The sequence below is a fragment of the Athene noctua genome, chromosome 2 (assembly GCF_965140245.1).
Source record: "Athene noctua chromosome 2, bAthNoc1.hap1.1, whole genome shotgun sequence".
Taxonomy (NCBI): domain Eukaryota; kingdom Metazoa; phylum Chordata; class Aves; order Strigiformes; family Strigidae; genus Athene; species Athene noctua.
In genome coordinates, this window is record NC_134038.1 from 85,299,967 (window position 1) to 85,321,670 (window position 21,704).

Here is a 21,704-nt window from a genome sequence, read left to right on the forward strand (position 1 = left end):
CAACCCTTTGCATCTGTGAACAAAACAGCACTGATAACACACCAATTCCTTAGCAGTCAAGGCTATTGCTTAGCAGTCAAGGCTTTATTTTTCTCACTCTGTCACTCCAGTGAATAGGCTGGGGGAGCACAGGTACTGGGAGGAGACAAAGCCAGGACAGCTGACCCCAGCTGAGCAAAGGGATGTTCCACACCGTATGATGTCATGCTCAGCAACAAAACTGGGGGACGGTTTTGCTTGGAAGGTACTCATTGCTTGGAGATTGAGTGAGTATTGGTCTACTTGTAGGAGGTGGTGAGTCCATCACTCGGTTGTTTTTTGTTTTGTTTTGTTGGGTTTTTTTTCCCACCCTTCCTCTTTCCCTCATTTATTAAACTGCCTTTATCTTGACCCATGAGTTATCTGACTTTCAATCTTCCTATTCTGTCCCCTGTCCCCATGGAGGTGGGGAGTGAGTGAGTGGCTGTCTGGTGCTTAGCTGCTGGCCAGGGCCAAACCACCACAGAGGCTCTGTCACATGCAGAAAAGAAGGCAGATTTCAGAATTCCTGAATACGGAGAGAATAGTAAGCATGATGGACCCTGGTTCAGCTCAGAGACTTCTGGCAAAATGGAAAGTCATGGCTCACAACATTTTATCTGTTTCATGTTATGCTGTTTCATTTAATCCTGCAATGTTTTAGTGCAAATGCATAAACAGTCTGCGAATTACAGATCAGAAGTGGTGTGCTATTTCTTGGGAGGCCATTCTTCCCTACAGTCCTTTACAGATCATTTCAGTAGGAAGAAAGGGTTTCCTTGGCTACTCAGTGTTTGAAACAGGTGTTTCACTCTGCTCATGCCAACAGTTTTTTTGAGATATTACCTAGATGATCTGTCAAAGCAATATGCTGTTTCATAAAATCTGAGCCCTAGCAGGGCACTCTTCTCTCCATAACCATCAAGAAAGAACTCAAGCACCTCTGTCAGCTGGGCTGCAGAGCACTATCTTCCAGACAGGCAACAATTCAGACAAATCCCTGTGATCAGTAACTGTTGAATATCTCTGGTCAGCAGACAGTTTCATTAAATCACTTTTTGAGTTTACTTACCATGCTCTCTTGACTACATATGATATTAGGTACTTTCAGTCACAACTGCAATTATAAAAAATAGTTCTAGCAAGTAAAATAAAGCACTTACCAATTGTGGAACAGCATTACTAAGAGCAATAATCATTCATTGGTGAGGTAAATTCAGCAAACCTGAAAAAAGATAAACTGAATTTCTGTCCTCAGACTTCTCCTTTTAAGAACTGAAGAGTAATACATTGATGTACTGCATTTGAAACATTTGTATGTATTTCATTTGTCATTGCCAGATATCTCTTAGTTTCATAGAATATATTTTTCATATTTTAAGACTAAGAAATAAAATCAATCTAAGAAATGTTAGATTGTTATTTATATATACAAAGGAAAGCTGAATACAAATACCAGAAAATAGAGGTCATAATTCCAGAGTCCGTCATCTCCTTTTCTTTGTATCTCCTTCCCTTCACAGAAAGCAGGTGAGTTACATACTGTACAAGAATGGCAGAAAATATACAAAAAGATTTGATATCATGATTAGTTTTTTTTTCTTTATTAAGTTCATAGTCTGCTTTCTGCTGATGTTAGTTTGTGGAACATTAAGTTGATGTTTGTTCATTCTGAAACATCTTATGTAAAGCCAAACTATGATTCTGTGCCTGTACTGTTGTGTCATGGGTTTTTTTGGTCAGACGTTTCTGCCATGAAAGTTCATCTGTAATCAGATATGCAGGAAGACCCATAACTGGAAGAGTAATGAACGCACAGGGGAATAAAGATCAAACTTCAAAGTAACCTGAAGAGGCTAAAGAAGCAGGGGTTGAAGGCAACAGGAACATTCTGAATAATATTAAATGTATTACCCTGACTTCACTGACTACAGAGAGAAAACAAATTGTAAGGAGAAAATAAAAAATGTGCCTATTTACTACAGGCATGTGACCAAATAATAGAAAACATTATGTTAAGTCATATTCAGTTTTGATGTCTCCTAATATGATTCCATTTCCTCCCCATACATCTTGAGAACTTCAGAAAAAGAAGGGGATTAATTTATACTTCTTGAATTATCCTTCCGGAAAGAGACATATACTACTAAAGCATGCATTTGACTGGCAAATGCATCATATTCAACATGTGAGAACAATAAACTACCTCTAACTTTACCACACATAGCAGGAGAGCAGTAAGCTGAACTACTGAATAGTGGACTAACACTGGCCACTCATCCGGCCAGAGTCACTACCTTCCCTCTTTTCTTTCTTCATGTGTTCTCAGGACGTGGGGAAGTAACTAGGACAGTTAATGAAGTGACATGCAAAAGATGACAATGACATGTATTGTAGAGGTTATCATCTTTACACAGTAATGAAATAATTTATTTAACATATAGACTAAACCAAACTGTCATCATCACTGACAGCAATTAGTGTCCCTGTTAAAGACAAAAGTGCATAAATACCACATAAAGGTGTGCAGAATTGAAGGAAATATGGCATTTACAATAGTTAAAATCTGAGGAAAATAATAAAATATGCATGCAGATATGCATGTGATATGTAATAAGAGAACTAGATTTATCTGTGCAATTTGGAAGAGAACTGAGGGAATCGTGATTTGAGAATGAATTAAATTTATCATAAAATCATAATAAGAAAGCAAATAATAATAAGAAAGCATTGCTCAAACTGAGGTAGTAATCTTTTCCAGCACTAGCATAAACTGATATCCTAGCAAAACATCTAGGAACAGATCAGGTTAGCATCCTCCGGATGCTAATCAAGCACTATTCAGGGACTCCCCAAGCTAGATGTCACACACCATTAAGCAACCCTAAAATTATTAGCTTTTCATTAATTTGTCCAGCATTTTCTCAACCTTTATAAACTCTGAGCCTCCATTACTATCATCTCAGCTACTCTCTGTGTGAAGAACCACCTCAGGTTTTTTATTTTCATCCTGACTGATACTAGTTTCATGTGATGTTCCTTACTTCTTGTACTGGAACTGAGAGTAAATAATTTATCCCTCTCCAGACTATCCACATTGCTAGAATTTTGTAGATTGCTATCGCTTTCCTCCACTCCTACCTGAACTGTCTCTCTAAAACAAGTCAGTTACTATGCACATGTAGTTAGGTCCCTAATGCAATTGAGTTTACTAGAGCTTAGGAGCCTAAGTACACAGGATAGTTTTGGCATGTCACAAAAAATGTGAGGTTGGAAGACACCTCTTAAGATCATCTAGTCCAAGCTCCCTGCTTACAGTCAGTTAGAGCAGGTTGCTCAGGCACAAATCCAGTGGGGTTTTGAATATCTCCAAGGAGGGATGCACCACAACTTCGCTGGGCAACATGATCCAATGCTTGACCATTCTGACAGTAAAGAAGCTTTTTTCTTACACTTCAATGGAATTTCCTGCATTTCAATTTGTGCCTACTGCTTCTTGTCCTGTCTCTAAGAAAAGTCTGGTTCCACATTCTTTGCTTCCATCCATCAAGTATTTTTACACACTGGTAAGATCCTCCTGAGTCCTGGGATGTATTTTGACTGGGACCACAGCAATGAAAGTAAGATACAAAAAATATTATCTGGGGATTTTAGTTGAAAAGTAAGTTGAATAAAGGAAGTTTATCAATTAAACAAATAAAATAGAGAAATTGTCCAGAGCAAACAAACTTATCTTAGTTTTGCTCAAAATAGTAACTGTTGCTTATGTTCTGGCAACTTTTCTGGTTCCTGATTTAACTAAGAAGATAAAAGGAATGAGGTTATTATAGATTTACCATTAAGAGAAGGTTTTGAAGGGGTGTATTATAAACTTTGATTTTCACTTAAATGTCATCTCAGTATGGTTATTAGTAGGCGTCATTTCTATTATTTGTTTTCATGAAGGTTTGTTAAGCTCAGAAATATTCTATACACAGAAGATTTGAATGTCTATGTTAATAATAATAATAATAATAATAATAATAATAATAAGAATAGTAGTAAAATAACCGCAAAGAATTTACAACCCCCTAACTCAGCAAGTAAAATCCGATGTAACCAAGTACATTATTATATTTTCTTCCCATATTCATTTAATACAGATTTGTTATTCCATAGTAACACAGTCTTAAGAACTCTTTCATAACAATAAGGGAGGTAAATCTAAAATGAATATAGCATCTGCAGAACCACATTATTTAGTAATGTGAATGATCAGTTGTGTTTCTGTGGGTATGGACATCTTTTCTTAAGGTAAGAATATTTTCAAGGTGGTCTCTAGAATAATATTGTCAGTAATCTGTTGAGTCATTTATTGCTCTCTGTTCCATAATAAACTCTGCTTCCATAACCTAGAGTTAATCCTCAGTAACTATGATTTTATTCTGAACAGCAAAATTTAGAGAAAATTTATAAAACTAGTAAAAACCGTGAAAGTATAAAATATTCCAATATATCTTTGTCATCCACTGTCACTGCTTTCCAAATCCTTGCTATATAACTCACTGACAACACTGCAAATCTTCATTTCAAGAAAAGCAGACTTTTCGGATTTGTGTGGTAGCATTCTTAAATCCAAATATTAGCAATTTTATGTTCTGACCCCACAGCAAAATTGTCTGAACTTTCCTAAGTAGTGGCATTTTCAGCTTTCTTGGAAGGGCAGTGAAGACTTTTCCCTTCTTCCCTGAAACTCCTTTTAAACGTTCTGTCAAAAATTTGTCTTCAGTTCTATCTGTTCACAATGTAAGCTTATCAGTTAGATTTCCTTAGATAAGTCCCTTTTTAGCTGAATGCTTTATTTAGACTTTTATTTCAGCACCACTAGTGCATGTCATAACTATTTACCTTAATATGTGGATTTGTTTGTGTCAGTGAAGTGGCTCAATGACTTCATGTGCAGAAAGCATTTTACAGAATGTCTTGTGATTTGCAGGGGGGGCACCGCTGAGACATTTAAGATGATGCTAGATGTTTGGAAATTTAAACAAAAGTATTTCTTTCCATTCTATCCCTTCTGTGCCTTTTCAGCATTACCTTAGTTTCCTGTCACTCTGATAGAAATTGAGGTTTATAGCTCTTTCCACAATCAAGAGACAGACATCCACTTTAACATCTTGATTGTGTGAGGGTTTGTAGAGATTTTTTGAAACTACAGTGCTTAAAAACTGAAGAAGTTATCCGATATAATTTATAAATGCACTGAGATTCCTTAATCCCATTGACTTCATGTCATCTTAGATGCCTTGACATAAATTTAAATATTGTACATTTCATATTTGTCTAATTACCTTTTAAAAATAATGTGTTAAAAACCTGACAAGCATCTTCAGAAAGAGAATGAGAAAACATGGGATTAAATACAAATTTCCTGGATCCCAGGTTATGTATAAATGAAAAGTAATTATTTTCCTTAGTTCTATAGAGTTGTTTACAAAAAATACTCCTGTTAAATTAAAATTGTTTGATCAGTCTTTATAAAAAAGTCTTAGAAGTTTTAATTAGGATTTTATAGGACAATTGACTTAGAAATCACTTACCCTTTTTTTAAAAAAATAAATCTTCCTGCAGGTTTGTTAATTATGTGATAGAAACATCTCAGTTAGAAACCTCTTAAATGTCAAAAATACGCATTTGATATTCAATTTGGTATTAATTTCTCACACGACAACTCATTCTCAAATAGGGAATGTGTGTAGCAGCATGTTTAAGATCACATTTTCTGTCTAACCATTTTGGAAGTCAGGCTCCCATACAGACTGCCCTGCTTACAGCAAATGCCAAACTATCTAAGAGGCCTAATGTTCATCCAGAATCCATGACAAACACCACTTTCTCAGGAGCAAGTATACCATGTGGTGTCAAAAAGTCAAAACACTCTTCTTACTTGCATTGACTTTACTAGTGAAATACCTGTAAAGGTCTAATACAGTTACTAAGATCAGAGTTTGGCTACAGGACTGCACATCTGTAAATGAGCAGTGTCAGCTACTTAATTTAGCTGAGGCAGCAAGGTAGGAAGCATTGCTATGCATATGCTACATGAGGAAGCATTGCTAAATATCTCCACAAGTGTGCATTTTGTATTAATCAAATCTGTGTTGTAACTAGTAGCAAATATGTTTGTCTGTTTTATTGTGGGTTTTGTTTTTTTTTCACAGTGCTCTGTTTTAGGCCCACTGAAGTATCAAGTTGCCTTTGTTATGCTGTCAAGATATGCGAACATTAAAACCACCAGTTTCCACACAAAAATTGCTATGCTGGCAAATGGGCCCCAGCACTTCCTCTGCTTCCCTTTCCTGTAAGAAGCGAGTTTTTGTTGGCTCAGTTTGACTTTCAGGGAACATAGGATACCTTTGCTGATAATGAAAAAAACCACAAAACTTTCTTGTTACCAAATGCAGTGTCTCTTTCTCAGCTCTCTGCTGGTAGAAGCTCTGCCAATCATGCTTTTAATGCAACCTTGTCCAATTGTACCAAATGATTCTAAAATTACTTAGACTATACACCTTGTAATGTCTCATTGGGATGTTAATTTATACAACTTTGAAATACCATTATATTTCCCCAAGATAGTGAAGGGAACTTTGTGTATGTTAATATTAGACTTGTGAGCTAACAATATCTGATAGTCATTAATTCTTCAGCAGCACAAAAAGTAAGCTGTAGACCTGAGGTGAATAAAAGACTTCTGATTCATGAAATACTTGGGCTGACCTTGCCAATGTCAGTAATGAACAGAGCTCAAGAAGATCGCATAGCACTGCAGAGATTTTAGAAGGAGAATGTAAGGATATATGCACTTCAAGGGCCATAAACCACTGTCTTACAAAATGTCTATGCCTCAGATCACCAGAAAAAGTCACATGAAATAGTTTTACAAGAGAGATATCTTCCACAGCATAATGACTTGTGCATATCTGTACCTCTGTTACTTACACAGCTACATTTATGTATGGGTATGTACATAAAATGTGGACAAACACACTGGTTTATATTTTTATTCTGTCTCTATTAATGCTTTGGCAAGAACAAAATTAGTAAGGTTTCCATCCTCAAAAGTCTTCCTAAAATGTTTGATGTGGGTCTGACAGCAAAATACAATGATATGCTGAACTGTAGCAGATGGTCAGTTGAAAAATATCTATCTCTATAATATGTATGTCTATAGTACCTACAGAGTAAAATCTGATTGCAAAGAAAAGTGATATGGAGTTCTTTACATGTACTTCTGTAGTGATACTAAGAAGGGAAAAAATGTCTTGATACTAAAAATACAATAATAGTCTTAAAAAAAATCTCCATTTTATGTTCTAATAACAGTCTCATTTTAAAAGAAGAGGGGGAGCCAAGGGAAATTTCCTTTACATAAAGAAAGAGCTGCTTTGATCTTTTTATTATTTTGGAAAAATTTAATATTTGCATGAACATTTTAAATATTCATTGATGAATTATAAGATCTTTTCCTTTTTGATCTGGGCTTTACATCTTCAGAGTGAGCAATAGCATTTTAAATTTAATTTTTCAATCAAATTTTGGAAGAAGAAATATGAAGTCTTGACATACTGTTTTCTTCTTTTAAAAACCCAAACATAACCCCCAAACACAATGTACACCACCCCCACCAGCCCCCCGCCCTTAGTTTTCACTCCAGGAAGTGATCTCCATTTTTGTTCTAAGAGAAGTCAGCAGGTTGCTATTGCTTCTTGTCTTAAAGTTCTTGTCCAATCTACCATTCAGTTTTGTAACACCATCACAGCAGACTCTACCACTTAAATGATAAAAGTTTCAATAGGCACTTTAGTGGAATTACGAAAAAGCTACCACTCTTCCACCATGATGCCAGAAAGCTATCTTCTTTCTAAATCAGTCCAGTATACTGTACCTTGTAAGCCTGAGCTTGTCTCAGTGTAATTCCAGAGTAACAAAATAACAACAACAAAAAAACGTGTATATTACAGGATTTATCTTTCCTTTGCAGATCAAACCAAAACTGACAGTATGATAAATGTAGTAACTTGCTGGAAACAGTTGCTGTCTTTTATAATCAAAGAAATCTTGTCCTATATAAAGCTTAGGTTTATCTTTTAAATTTGTTATTGGTTTACTTTTCTTTTTATTTACTGTTGTAGCTGTACTTTAAGTGACTTTGTCAGGGTTATAACTTTCTTCTTCTCCAAACATATCAGCCAAGATCTTAAAGCGAGGTCCCCAGTCACTCAGATAGTCGTAATCCTGGTCTGCTTCTGTAGTAAGGGAGTCTATAGAGCTGAGAGACTCTGCAACAGATCCATTTCCTTCATAAGCATAGGTTGCCAAGGAGTCATATGGGGGTGCAGTTGGATCTACATCATTTTCCTGCAGCCTTTGATTAATGAAATCTCTTATGTCTGTGTTATCTTCCACTGGTGGTCTCTGACGAGGAAAACGCAAGGTGTCTGGTTTTATGTCCCTGCGTATTTTGTTATCTTCAATCACTTTGGGATTCCTCAGGGCGCCTATGTCGAAAGCCTGGGTGTCCTCCTCTCCACCTCCTTCATCATCATAATGGATAACATTATCTCTGATGTCTTCTTTAGAGGTCATCAGGGTGTCCTTTTTCTTTTGCCTCCGAAGTGCTACATATAGTACCACAATGACTGTAACAAGAGAAAACTGAAGTTAAGACATGCACTGAAATAATTTGGTACTCTGATGACATATCATTATATCTTCCTTTGAAAGTTGCAAGCAATCAAAGGGACTTTTTTCCTTAGAAGATATGATCCCACTATTCTTTTTAAAATAGCAATGCTCTAGCCAATGAAAAAGTAATTTGCTGTTTGATCTATGAATCTAACTTTCCTTCATGCTTGCTGTTCTGCTGAAGGAAGTAACAAATAATTTTCCTACTGGCCTGCTTTGTGAACAAATAGAATGGGACAGGACTTCAGCTTTTAAGTTCAGAGAGACAGAGAGATAGGACTTTTTTTTTTATAAATGTCTTCCCTAGCAAAATAGAGAAAAACCCCCAAATTTCCACATTGCAGAGAAAAAAAATCAAACCCAAACAACCCACAGTACTAAAGAGAAAAAAAGTAATCTGGAATCTTTGAAATGGGGAAAAAATAATCCTAATTCATCTTTATACACAGCACACTTTGGCCTCTTCAGAGATCTGCTTTGAAAATTCCCATGTTCTGGAGAGAAAAGAGGTCCAGGAGAGTTGATTGATTTTCAAGTACCACCTCCTCCAAGCTCAACATCAGTCCATCCCAATGAGCAGGAAATCAAGCAAAGGCAGCAGGAGGCCTGCATGGATGAATAAGGAGCTCCTGATTAAACTCAGAGATAAAAAAGAAGCATATAAGAGGTGAAAATAGAGACAGGTGAGCCAGGAGGTATATACAGTGACTGGTGAACATGCAGGAATGTGGTTAGGAAATTCAAGGACCAATCTGGCATTGAATCTTGCAAGGGACATGAAGGACAACAAGAAGGGCATGTACAAGTATGACAGCAATAAAAGAAAAAGTAGAGAAAATGTAGGCCCACTGCTGAATGGGGCAGAGGATCTGTTGACAAAGGACACAGAAAAGGCCAACCTATTCAATGGCGTCTTTGCATCTGTCTTTGTTGGAAAGTTTGTTCTTCAGGAATCCCAGGTCCCTGAGACCACAGAGAAAGTCTGGAACAGGAAAGACCTATCCTTTGTGGAAGATTATCAGGTTAGGGAACACTTAAACTGGACACACAAGTACATGGAACCTGATGGAATGCACACAAGTGGTGAGGTAGATGACTGATGTAATTGTGAGGCCACTTGCGATAATTTTTGAAATGTCATGGTGAATGAAAGAAGTGTCTGAGGACTGGAGCAAGTGTCACTCCTATCTTCAAGAAAAGCATGAAGAACAAGCTAGGGGCCAGTCAACCTCATCTTCTTCCTGAGGGAAGTGATGGAGAAAATAATTCTAGAAAACATTTTCAAACATACTGTGAACAGAAAGGGGATCGCGAGTACTCAGAATGTATTTACAAAGGTGAAATTGTGCTTAACTCACCTGATAGCCTTCTACAATGAAGAGACTGATGGATGCAGGGAGAAAAGTTTATTGGTTTTATCCTAACTTTAGCAAAGCCTTTGATGATGTCTCTCATAACATCCTTCTCAGAAAAACTGAGAAAGTGTGGACTAGACAAGTAGACATTAAGGTGGATTTCAAGGCTGGCCAAACTATCAGGCTGTAAGGGTTGTAATCAATAACCCAAAGACCAGATGGAGACCAGTCACTAATGATGCATCCAGGGGTCAATACTGGGACCAGTTTTGTTTAACGTCTTCATAAATGATCTGGATCATGGGATTGAGTGCACCCTCAGCAAGTTTATAGGTAGATACAAAACAGGGGTTGTGCCACCATTCAAAGGGACCTCACCAGGCTAGGGGAATGGGCCAACAGGAAACCAACCCATGGACCTTCAAAGGGAAATGCCAAATCCCATACATAGAGACGAATAACCACATACTGTAGATGGTACTGACTGGCCAGGAAGCAGCTTGACAGAGAAAGACTTAGGGTCCTGTTGGACAGCAAGGTCACCATGAGCCACCAGTGTGTCCTTGTGGCAAAGAATGCCAACAGCATTTGGGGCTACATTAGGAAGAGTGTTGTCATCAGGTCTAGGGAGTGATCATTCACCCCTGTTTAGCCCTGGTCAGACACACTTGGAGTTCTGGGCACACTTCCAGTTCTTGGCTCCTCAGTATAAGACAGCCATGCACTTCCTGGCATGAATGCAGTGCAGAGCCACAAAGATGATTAAGGGATTGGAACATCTGCCATACAGGGAGAGGCTGAGAGACCTGTGTCTCTTCAGCCTGGGGAAGAGAAGTGTCAGAAGAATCTTAAAAATACTTGATGGATGCATGGAAGTAAAGAAGGTGGAACCAGACTTTTCTTAGTGCTGCCCAGGGACAGGACAAGAAGCAGTGGGCACAAATTGAAATGCAGGAAATTCCATTAAAGTGTAAGAAAAACGCTTCTTTACTGTCAGAATGGTCAAGCATTGGATCATGTTGCCCAGAGAAGTTGTGGTGCTTCCCTCCTTGGAGATATTCAAAACCCCACTGGATTTGTGCCTGAGCAACCTGCTCTAACTGACCCAGCTGTAAGCAGGGAGCTTGGACTAGATGATCTTCAGAGGTGCCTTCCAACTGTGATTTTGTGATTTGTTATGTTAGAAACTAGCTTTATTCCAAATGGCAACTCAATAGCAATCAGCTTGTGTTCTTTTTTCCAATAGTTTGTCTTTGGAGATATATTTAATTGAATGTAAAATCTGCTTGTAGTAAACTGGCCTTTTTGTAATTTTTAATTCCCTAACTGCCTTTGGTAGACATTATAGTGTTCTAAGCGCTGTTGGTGAAGTAAAACAATAATGAACACAGGAGTTGTAATGATTATAAATTCATGGTCAGGTTTGTGTGGTCTAGAATAACTTCTGACTCTGGTCTTTTGTGTAGAAATGAGTTTGACAGGAATGACTTCAACTACAATTTTAATGATTCTGTGTTAGGCCAGGTTCACAGCAAGAAATGAAAATTCAAAAGCAGTTTTTAAATTGATCAATGAAATAAGAAGGAGAAAGTCTGGATATAAGATAAATGCCATTCTCTCAGGTTACACACAGAACTGGAGATCTCATTATTTATTCATTAATTTTTCTGGGTAATATTGCCAGGCTTATTTGAATGAAGGGAGTTATTAGAGGACCAAAACCTCTTTTCCAAACATAATCTCACTAATTCAGTCTGGTATTCTGCGCAAAGCAGGAATTCAAGTATCTTCATTAGCTTTGTATATGACAAGAGCATCAGTCAACAGCAGAACTGATAAGGAGTTCTTTGACCTTTTTTTTTTTTTTTTTTCTAATTGAATATGCTGGGTTTTTAAAATAAAAATTGTATTGATTTCAACAAACCATTAAGGGAACATAAACACATTTCTGTTGAAAGCCTCCATGATCACCTAGCAAATTCTGGGGAAAAATTAGACTTCAGGTATTCCTGCTTCCCCAGATACTTTGCCAATGTGAATGATCTCTCAACCAAGAGCACCAAGCTCTCTGCTGCATATTGCACACTGTCCAGATTACTGGACACAAAGGGGGCAACATGAAAGGCTTTGCTATAGCTATGTGTTTAGAGCTTCTAGGCACTTTGTAACAGAGCAGTTAGATATCCTGGAAGTCCTACCTTAAAACAGAGATCTAATTGACATATTTCTTCATGTAAAAATAAGTTAAGTTTTTTTTCATAATGGAATTTCTTTGATGCTGAGGCTCACCCCTGGCTGCTTTTACCCAGGAAACCCCTACAAGTGAAAAAGTAGTCCCAAAGAATAGTGGTAAAGGAGACAGCATTCTTACTTTTGAAAAACTGACCTAAGGTTGTTTTGGTTTGTTTTTAAATTCTTCAGAACAGGTGTATTTGTTATTAATTCCTATTCCATGGGAAGTATGACTGTTTGCCACTCTTGTTCTGATTTGAAACAACTTTTTTCTCACAGCATAAAATTTGTACACAGAACAGAAATTCTGACTTTTATGCACTGCTACTCAGAACCTATTTATGTAACCCTGAGCCTGTAGTAATTTACTTAAGTAGTAAATTACTGTATTATCCAAATGCAAAGAGGTGTCCATATGTTATATTCTGTGTCTGCAGCTATTTTTGACCATTAGACCCACATAAGGAGTAGCATGAGATCTAGGAAGCCCACTAGTATCAAGAAGAGGTAAAGGCTAGCATCTGTAACAATCAGTCTGCTTTCTCATCCCACATTGTGACTGTGTGATCTACAAAGTTGGTTTTATTTCATTATCAGTGCATTAAGGCTACATTATAAGTAGGATGCATATGAGTATTGACTGCTTTGGGCATGCTGTAAATAAGGCAATATTTAAATATAATGTAGATCAAATGGCAATACTACCTTGTGGAACCCATGCCTGCTTGAAATTAAAATGTTCCTGTAAAGTTTTTCATGGACCTAGCCAGTCAGAGTCTGGATTACAATTATTTTCTCCTCTCTCATTTCTTTGTTCTCCTTATGCTGAAGCTGGCATGAATAATTAAAAAATACGACTTGAATTCCACTGAAAACTGGTTCTCTTCAGGCAATAAGAAATATGAAGGTGTTAGCAGAGTCAAGGTCATGGTCAGTGCTTTGTGATGTTTTTCTAGAAACATAGAAGCATTTTCACTGGCTTTTGTAAAACAACAGACGAAGCTAATAGCAACACAAATCAATGCACAGGTGAATAATCGGAGTAATGCACTTCACATCGTTTCATGAGAACTAACCTAGAAGTATAACAATACACAACAAGATTGCAATCAGTGCTCCTGTGCTGAGGCCTACTGGTAAGAAGATTGCTTCCACGTTGCAGGACAGGATGGTACCGTCAGAATCACATCTGCAAACACGGATAGTCATTGTGTTTGTGCTGCTTTGGACAGGGTAACTGCTGTCTTCTATTACTACTGGAAGAAAGTACAGCTCTTGTTGCCTTCTGCTGTAACCATTTCTCCTGGTTTCAATCCCAGCTGTGTTGTCTGTAAAACATACGACAGTCATTACAGGATTTTTACTGTGTACTTCAATTCACCATTGTAGTTTGTATCACCTTTAGTAATAGGAAGCTATTTTGTTTTTTGAAACTCAGTGAATGACATGCTTCATGCAATTGCCTTGTTTCATCACTACAGAAGGTATTGTATTCTGACTGGTACAGCAATTTTTTTCAGAGAATTAAATAATATTCCATTTCTTGTAAACCTGTTAGCTTGACAGCTGGAATTTCAAAGACAGCATAAATAATAATTAAACAAAGCATTACAGGTATTAGATTAGGAAGGCTTTTCAGTTTTTCTTTTCTCTTATCTCCTTATATTCCAAGCCTGTGGTCCAAAGGACTTTGATTGAACATGGATTTAGAATCACGTCTGTATTAATTAATTAATTAAATTCCCTTTAAAACTGAAAGTAATATGCCTGGCCAAAATGCAAATCCCCTTCAGATTTCCTGCCCCATTAAAAATAAGTACAGAAATGAACTGAGTACTTTATAATCAGTACATTTTCCATCAGTTAGTTATGAATGGGTTCAGAACTCCTTGAAGATATGTTTTGTCATTTCTGCCCAGTAGAAATTAATTTCTCACTGCTTTTCTTGAATCATAGTAGCAAGGAAACGATGAGAAGATTAAAAGAATTACACTGAAAGCAAAACCAAGCTGAAATTAGCAGGGAAAGCTGACAGATCTGAATGAAGGTAGCCTGCAGCAGTCACTATTTTGCCATCTCACCCATGTGCTTTCTTTAGAAGAGGTCACTTGCTGCCCGTGTTATGACTTTTATCCTTTCCTGGGGTTTTGTCACTAGGTAGAAGGATTAAGGGCTCTGAATTCCACACTCAAATACTTGTGTGCAGTTCTGATTAAGGACAATAAGAAGGAACCCTAAATATCCAAAATCAGACATGTTATAATCAGACACCATTGAGAAAGCACTTGACTGACAAAATGCTTATTTCAGAAGTCCCTTTTTCATCAAACTCAGACATGGTACATAGACACATCAAGTTCAGTTTTGAAAAAGAAAAATGTCTCAAAATTGTTTGAATCAAACCACCTTCCATCTTCAGCTTGTTTTCTCTCTGTGATTAATCATCTGCACTGTACAGAGAGTTTTAGATCTAATTTAAAGTGATAATCTTATTTCTACTCTTATTTCTATTTACATTAATAGCTTTTCATATTATTTTTCTTTTTTCTGCTAACTGCAGTGTTGAAGACCACTATAATACATGTTACAGTGCAATAAAATGATTTTCCATTCTCCTTTGAGAAGAATCAAACAGATCGAGCTCTTAAGTCTTTGGCTTTGAACAATTTTTGTTGCTCTTCTATGACCCTTTTCAGTCGTTCAAAGGCCTTTTGAAAATATGGACACAGGCATGTATCTGAACTCTACACAGAGCAGCCTGGAGCTGCAGCCTGAAGCTGACATGGCTTCTGGTTCTTCAGTCTGTTGGCAATAAATTCATTTTCAGGATGTGTGCGACAATCTGGAGAGAAGGAAAATTCTCTCTCTTACATGAGCAACTGAATGTGCTCAGCAGGGAAGCAGTCCTCTAAGGGAGCATGGTGAAGCCAGCAACGTGGAAAGAGGAAGGTGAGCGGTTCAGCTGGAAGCATCCCAGCTCTTCCAGGGGCTCTCACTTCTGTTCACAGTTGGTGGATTGGTCTCAGCACTGTGGAAGGCATAGTCTAGAAACATAGCATTTCCCTGTGTTTATATTTGTAGACACTCCAAATGGCAACCTTGAGCTACTGTCTTGCTTCTGTTCTCATTAAGTTATATTCTGAAGAAGTATGGAACCTGGAAAAGTTTATTCTCTTGGCTACACTACACACATATTGCACATGATGTAAAATCACAACAGCCATGATGTTGAGCTGTATAGAATAGCACTGGTTATTTGGTTTCTTAATGTGTTTAAAAACGTTAAACAACACTTTTACTTGTAAAAGCATTAATTGTAACACAATGAACAAGATGATTGTTTCCTCAAAAAAATCAAAATCCCTTTCACAAATTAACTGCTTGGTATTGACATAATTGTTAACTCAAAAGATAATGGTATTTATGTTTTTAAAAAGTTTCTGTAAGGAAAATAAGGTTGTGTTATTTTATCTCGGTATTATGTACAGAGCAGACCTTCCACGTTTTTGCCATCAAAAGGCAGAAGATATTGAAAATATGGTACAGAGTTTCTGTCTGGAAACATTTTTTTCAATAGCTCTGTTAATCATCTAAACTTAAAAAGTCTTTTATGGTTGGAATATATTCCACAAAAGCTTTTTTTCCGTCTTCCTTGTGTTTCAACAAATAATGTATTTCTTTCTTATTTTTTAGTAAGAAATGCTTTTAAGAGTGTGTATATAGCTACATACACACACAAACATACATATATGAAAAATTGTGTCTTGGTGGTTTCTAATTAATTTTTTAATCAGAATATTGCATTTGTTTTTATACAGTAGAGAAAGTTTGTTAACAGACTACTGAGATTCAAAGTCATCTCGGTGTCAACATTACTGGTTTAAAAGGAGAAATTTAATTATCTAATAATATTTGAGCAATTTCCTCACCAAATTCATATGCTAAGCCCACTTCACAAAAGCTGTAAATGAGAAAGGTCACTGAGTTTAATTACTGTAGAGACATTTGAAGTTTAAAGATTATTTTTAGGAATTAAAGATATTAAAATGACCCTAAAAGAACTGGCAGAAAACAATAGCTTGTAATTACTCGAAAAAATTAAATCTTGATGAAATTAAAGGATATTTTAGGAAATAGACAAAAATAAATAAATTAAAGCTCTTATTTTAAAGAAATCTTGAACAAAAGAGCAAAGGTATTTATAAATATAAAGTATTCATGCTATAAGGCTACAAAATCGTGAAGATACTACCCATCTGGGCCTTCAAATGTGTTGAAAAGTGAAAAGATGAAAGTAATTAATGTAACATATGAGGAATATCTAAAGAGGTATATTTTCTTTCTTCTATTAAGATATAGAGAACTTTTTTTTTTTTTCTTCTTAATTATAATCATTAGCAAAGTTCCCCATGCTGATTTTTCTAAGAAAATACTACCAACAGCTAAGCAGGAAACGGGACATAACAGAAATTACAGTGCAGCATTAAGGGGAAGCAAACAAATTTTACATCCAGTGGGACACAGATATAAAGCATTTAAATCTTGCTTGGCAGAATTATATAGTTAGATAGTGAAATGCCACAACATTTTTAAATACTAGTATCTGTTAAAACCATACTGCTTAGACTAAGCACTTCTGGAGAAGAGTAATGACCTAACTGTCCAAGAATAGATGGAAACTTGAATCCGTTGTAAGGTTGTCCTTCATATTCATTGAGCTGTCTGTCTCAAGAAAACTATTTGATAAAATGTTGACCAGCGTATTTTGGGTTTCATAAGATACTATTACTCATGTCTGCAATATTATGAATTATTATGGTTTAATTTTATATTTTATTTACAAATCATTACGTGAAATAAATTGCTCATCTGTAAAATGTTTTTAGCTATCTGTGGCATACTAAAATAAAAGTCATTAATAAGTTTGGGAATAAACCATTTTTGTCTTGTCATCTTCACAGAGAAGCTATAGAAAAAAGAGAAAATAAGCATAGTTTATTTTTCTGTTGTTTCAAATTTATGTCTTCCTGAACTTTCTTAATGATAAACATCTTCCTGATTAATAGTTGTGCTTATTTTGTTGTCTCTCATTTTGATTCACCTAATATTAGCAAAAGTTCATGACCTCAAAAATAATGTGGGTCATATACTTAAATGGTTTTGAAAAAAGCTAAATAAGTGGTCTCTGCAATTTTTTTCATTCTTATGAAATATTTTTTCATTCTTATGAAATATCATATTTTCCATTTCTAGCCCTTTTTAGGACATGGCTTGCTTTTTTTTTTTTTTTTTTAAATTAAGAATTACATACTTTTTGTTAAAAGTAATACTTATAACCTACATAGTTAAACAGGAAAAGATTGTTACTGAACTTTATTGGATGGATTTGGGTGTTCTTTCTTTGCAGAGTAATGTAAACCCTTTTTAATGAAAAATTTAACATCACACAGTTCTTTAAAGATCACCTAACAGTTAATAAACTCATTGTTAATTTTTTTTTTCTTAGTTGATTAAAGTAATTAGTGGTTAAAATTTACTACAGTTTATTATGATGTTTTAGCTGTGTCTATTCACACTACATGTTTGAAGATGTTTATAAGAGCAAAAAGATCAATTTTTTTCATCTTGAGTTATTCTTTGCCATTTTTCAAAAGCATTCAAATGAAAAAGAAAAAAAGATTATAAGTTATGGCAAAAATTGGGGGTAAAATCAGGGATGTTAATTATATAAATGTACAAATTATAAAGAGTTTTGTGGGATGTTTTACTGCAGCAGCACTGTCCATATTTTGAACTAATTCTTCTGCAGGACTGTGCATCCTTGAGAAAGCACAATAGCTGGGTACTTCAAAAACAGTGAGCAAAGTGATAGGATTTAAAGAAGGCAGCAATAGTGCCTTGTTTAAAGGTATACCTGCATTGACATATGGCTTCTTCCTGAGATACTGAATTATAAAAAGAAGAAAATAAAACCGGTAGCAGTGTTTTTACAGGTTTGTAGGGAAATCTCAGCCTTTTGTGTTCTGACAATTCCTGTCCCCTAAAAATGAGAAAAGGTGCAAGACCTGAATTTATATTAATATATGTCCTAGATAGTTTCATAATTAGAAATGTCAAATAAGAAAGCTGGTCTGTAGACACGACTATAGTATAAAATAATTGTATTTGTCATTATAATCACAGCCTGCTGCTCTGAAAGAGAGATATGTATAAGCAACTTACTTCTGTAGTCATGGACTGTGAAATTTGGTTTGCTGGAAGCCTCAGATGACAGTCTGAAGGAAAACCTTTGCCCAGCTGGTGACAAATCTTTGTCTGCTGCAGTGACAATCTGTATCACCTGAAACCAGATTAAGATTAATTCTGAAGTCGGTTCACTCCTTTAAAAGAAGCAGTTTTGTAGAAGTGCAAAGTGAACATCAAATGAAATAATAAAAGTGAAATACTGCCAGATTACTCTAATTCCCCTAATATATTGGACAGTGGAGGCAAGAAGTTTGAATACTATAGCCTCCAGAAAACTCGTGATATCTCAGGTCTCGCTTTGACATATCTGAAGGAAATCAGAAAGATTTACCCTATAGTCATAGTAGAAGTATTTCATATTTGTCCTTTGTATCAAAATACTACTGACTGTTTTCAGTGAGTGATTACTTAGGGACAGTTCACTTTATCTGCTACTACTATCACCGTTAAAACCAGTACATGTTGTAGTACTTCAAAAAGCTGCACCCTAATTTTACAGTTTGAAATGAAGTAGAGGGTTGAAAGGTCTGCACCATCTAGGCATGAATGAATTTTTGGGTCCAAGTCCTATCTATTAGTTTTCAGGTAAGCACAGTGCAGTCAAATTTTTTTCATAGTAGGATTGCCACTTTTTTATATATTGGCATTTTTTTATATAAAAAAGATCTATATATTTCTAATTTTTGACAGCTCAGTGCTTGTCTCAGTCTTCTCTGTAAAAGGTTCTCCTTTCTACTGTTAGTGCCTGAATAAGAAATTAGAGGTATCTGATAAACTAGAAGTTAAAATTAGGTTGTATGGTAGTTATTTAAACATTTAAAAAAAAAATAGGAATATCATATGAAGTCATGGACAAATCTGTAATAACGGCAGTAAAAATCACATGGACTGATTACATATTACATACATATAAAGAGAAGTCACTGATTACGTAGCAGGATGAATATGTTCCTTCCATGGCTGGCAGTTACTCTCAAAGTTGAACAGTTGAAGTTACAAGTCTTGTCTTGGAAACAGCATTAGCTGTTAATATGTATGGTGGTTGGCCTTGGTGCTTCGCAACACTGTGTTTAATTACACAAATTTATGGCAGGAGAACAAGCCAATAGCTTCTGGGGCCAGCTCTATTAATATTGGCATCATGGTAAAAGGTGATATTTCACATGCTATGCATATATTTGAAACTGTTTATAAAAACAAGCTTTCAGGAAGATTGTCTTTGGGGTTGTCAGTTCTTTTTCTCAGAATAGGACACAGAAATGTTTGCAATGCATCCTACTTCATTTACTTACTGCAGTTTTACCTTTATAATTGTCTTTAAGGAAGGGAATTTTTCTCCTGTCATAGCTATTAAATGCACACTAAAGGGTTGCTCAAGCCAATATAATCGGGGATAATAAAAAAATAGACCATAAAGGTCAACAAACAGAATTCCAGAAGGTGAGTATTTCCAACACAGACATTTAATTTGTATAAGAATTCTATTGTGATGTCATTTTCAAACCCAGAAATTTCTATTGCTATAAATAATACTAAGGAAAAAGAGCAAAATAGCAAGCATTACAAATTTGAAATACCTGTCCTGGCTTGGCATTTTCACATACAGATGTCTCATATGGAACTGAAATTTCAGGAGGAAACTCGTTGACATCCAGGACATTTATTATAACGTTGACTTTGCTGGTTAATAGTGGGTTACCTATAAATGATTTTTAGGAGAAAAGCATTAAGGAATACTATTTATGTTTGTTGTCATCACCAGTGTCCATGAGCTGTCATAAACTGTTTTGATCCCAGTACTGTGACTTCTAAAAGCCCTTGACTTCCATTTATTTCTGATTTGTACTAAGGAGAAATCAGAAGCAAAACTCTTATCACTTTGTACCAGACTTTGATCCATTGCTCTTCATGGGGTAGGAATCAATCAACATGATTCTCAGAACACAAATTAAAGAATTTTAAGTTGTTCCTGTAAATAAACTTTTCTCACATCACTTTTCGTGGAGTCTGTGGAAAATGCTTCCAATAATTAAAATTGAAATGTTTTCCACAGTGGAATGCAGAAAATTGATATTTATTATTTAGCCACCGTTTACATCCTTAAGATATTAAAGAGGTAATTGGAGCATACCCATTTAGAAGATGGAGAAAAGTAAGAGAGAAAGATATAAATAAAAATCTAGCTGAAAGTCAGAGTCAGTAGTAAATTTAGCAGTGGAACATGTAGAGCTAGAATTAAAGTTGTGGTTACACCATTAGGCTATGTTGTAACAGATATTGCTTTAACTGCATAAGTATTTGCAAGCAGCATATACTTTTGTGCAAAAGAAATGCTAAAACCCAGTATACAATATGCTCCTTTCCATTGTCCTATCAATGCAGATAATCTTCATCAGTCACTAGATGCACATTATAAATATGTTTAACTGTAAATGCAATGTCTGGCAGAAAGGAGACACAAATTCAATACAAATCAGACAACATTCTCTCTTATTTTATGCTGAGACCTCTTGCAAGATAGCAGATATATAAAAAAAACAGTTTAGCTGGTGAGTGAAAAGGATAATTATTTTATCCTTTTGTATGTAAGAGTGGTGGCTACTATACAGACACAGGTATCTATCTATCCAAGAAATCTATGCTATGAATCGGTGTGGTGTAGGAGTAACAGCATGAGGTCATGGTACATGGACAAGAACAGCTTTCTTGAATCTTCAGACACACATGGACCCTTTAAATTATTTGCAATAGCTCCTTACTTCATCCCTTGTATAAACCTTTGCATTTCTGTTTATAACTAACACAGCAAGGGATAAACTCCCTTCATGGTAGCACTGTAGATATTTTACATTATTACCTTCTTGTTCTTAGGAACTCCTAAATGCAGTGATTTCAAGAGGCATCTGTCAAAGCCAAAAGGTATTCCCTAACGATTTCCTAGTTAATTAGTAACAGCAGCAAGTAGAAGTGTGATTTACCTGTTTACAAGTAGTGGATAAAGTGACCATCCTACAAACTCAGATTGGAATATAAAAAAAAAATACCCTACAAAAAACTACTACCCTAATCACAAAATATTTGCAGTTCCTTCCTATGAACATATCTAATTAATAGTGAACATATCTAATA

The 21,704-nt window shown here is 35.8% G+C and overlaps 1 protein-coding gene across 4 annotated transcripts in view; it reads right to left on the minus strand.

Moving 5' to 3' along the window:
* Positions 1 to 7,647: 7,647 nt before the first annotated feature.
* CDH12 (cadherin 12) overlaps positions 7,648 to 21,704 on the minus strand; it is a 583,296-nt gene continuing 569,239 nt past the window's right edge. For all 4 annotated transcript variants that reach the window (XM_074897855.1, XM_074897854.1, XM_074897853.1 and 1 more), the window contains 4 exons: positions 20,153 to 20,274; positions 18,552 to 18,669; positions 13,406 to 13,657; positions 7,648 to 8,696 (listed from right to left, as the gene is read on the minus strand). In XM_074897855.1, coding sequence (XP_074753956.1) covers positions 8,197 to 8,696; positions 13,406 to 13,657; positions 18,552 to 18,669; positions 20,153 to 20,274 — 992 coding nt within the window. In that variant the 3' untranslated portion in view covers positions 7,648 to 8,196. The remainder of the gene's footprint in view (positions 8,697 to 13,405; positions 13,658 to 18,551; positions 18,670 to 20,152; positions 20,275 to 21,704) is intronic.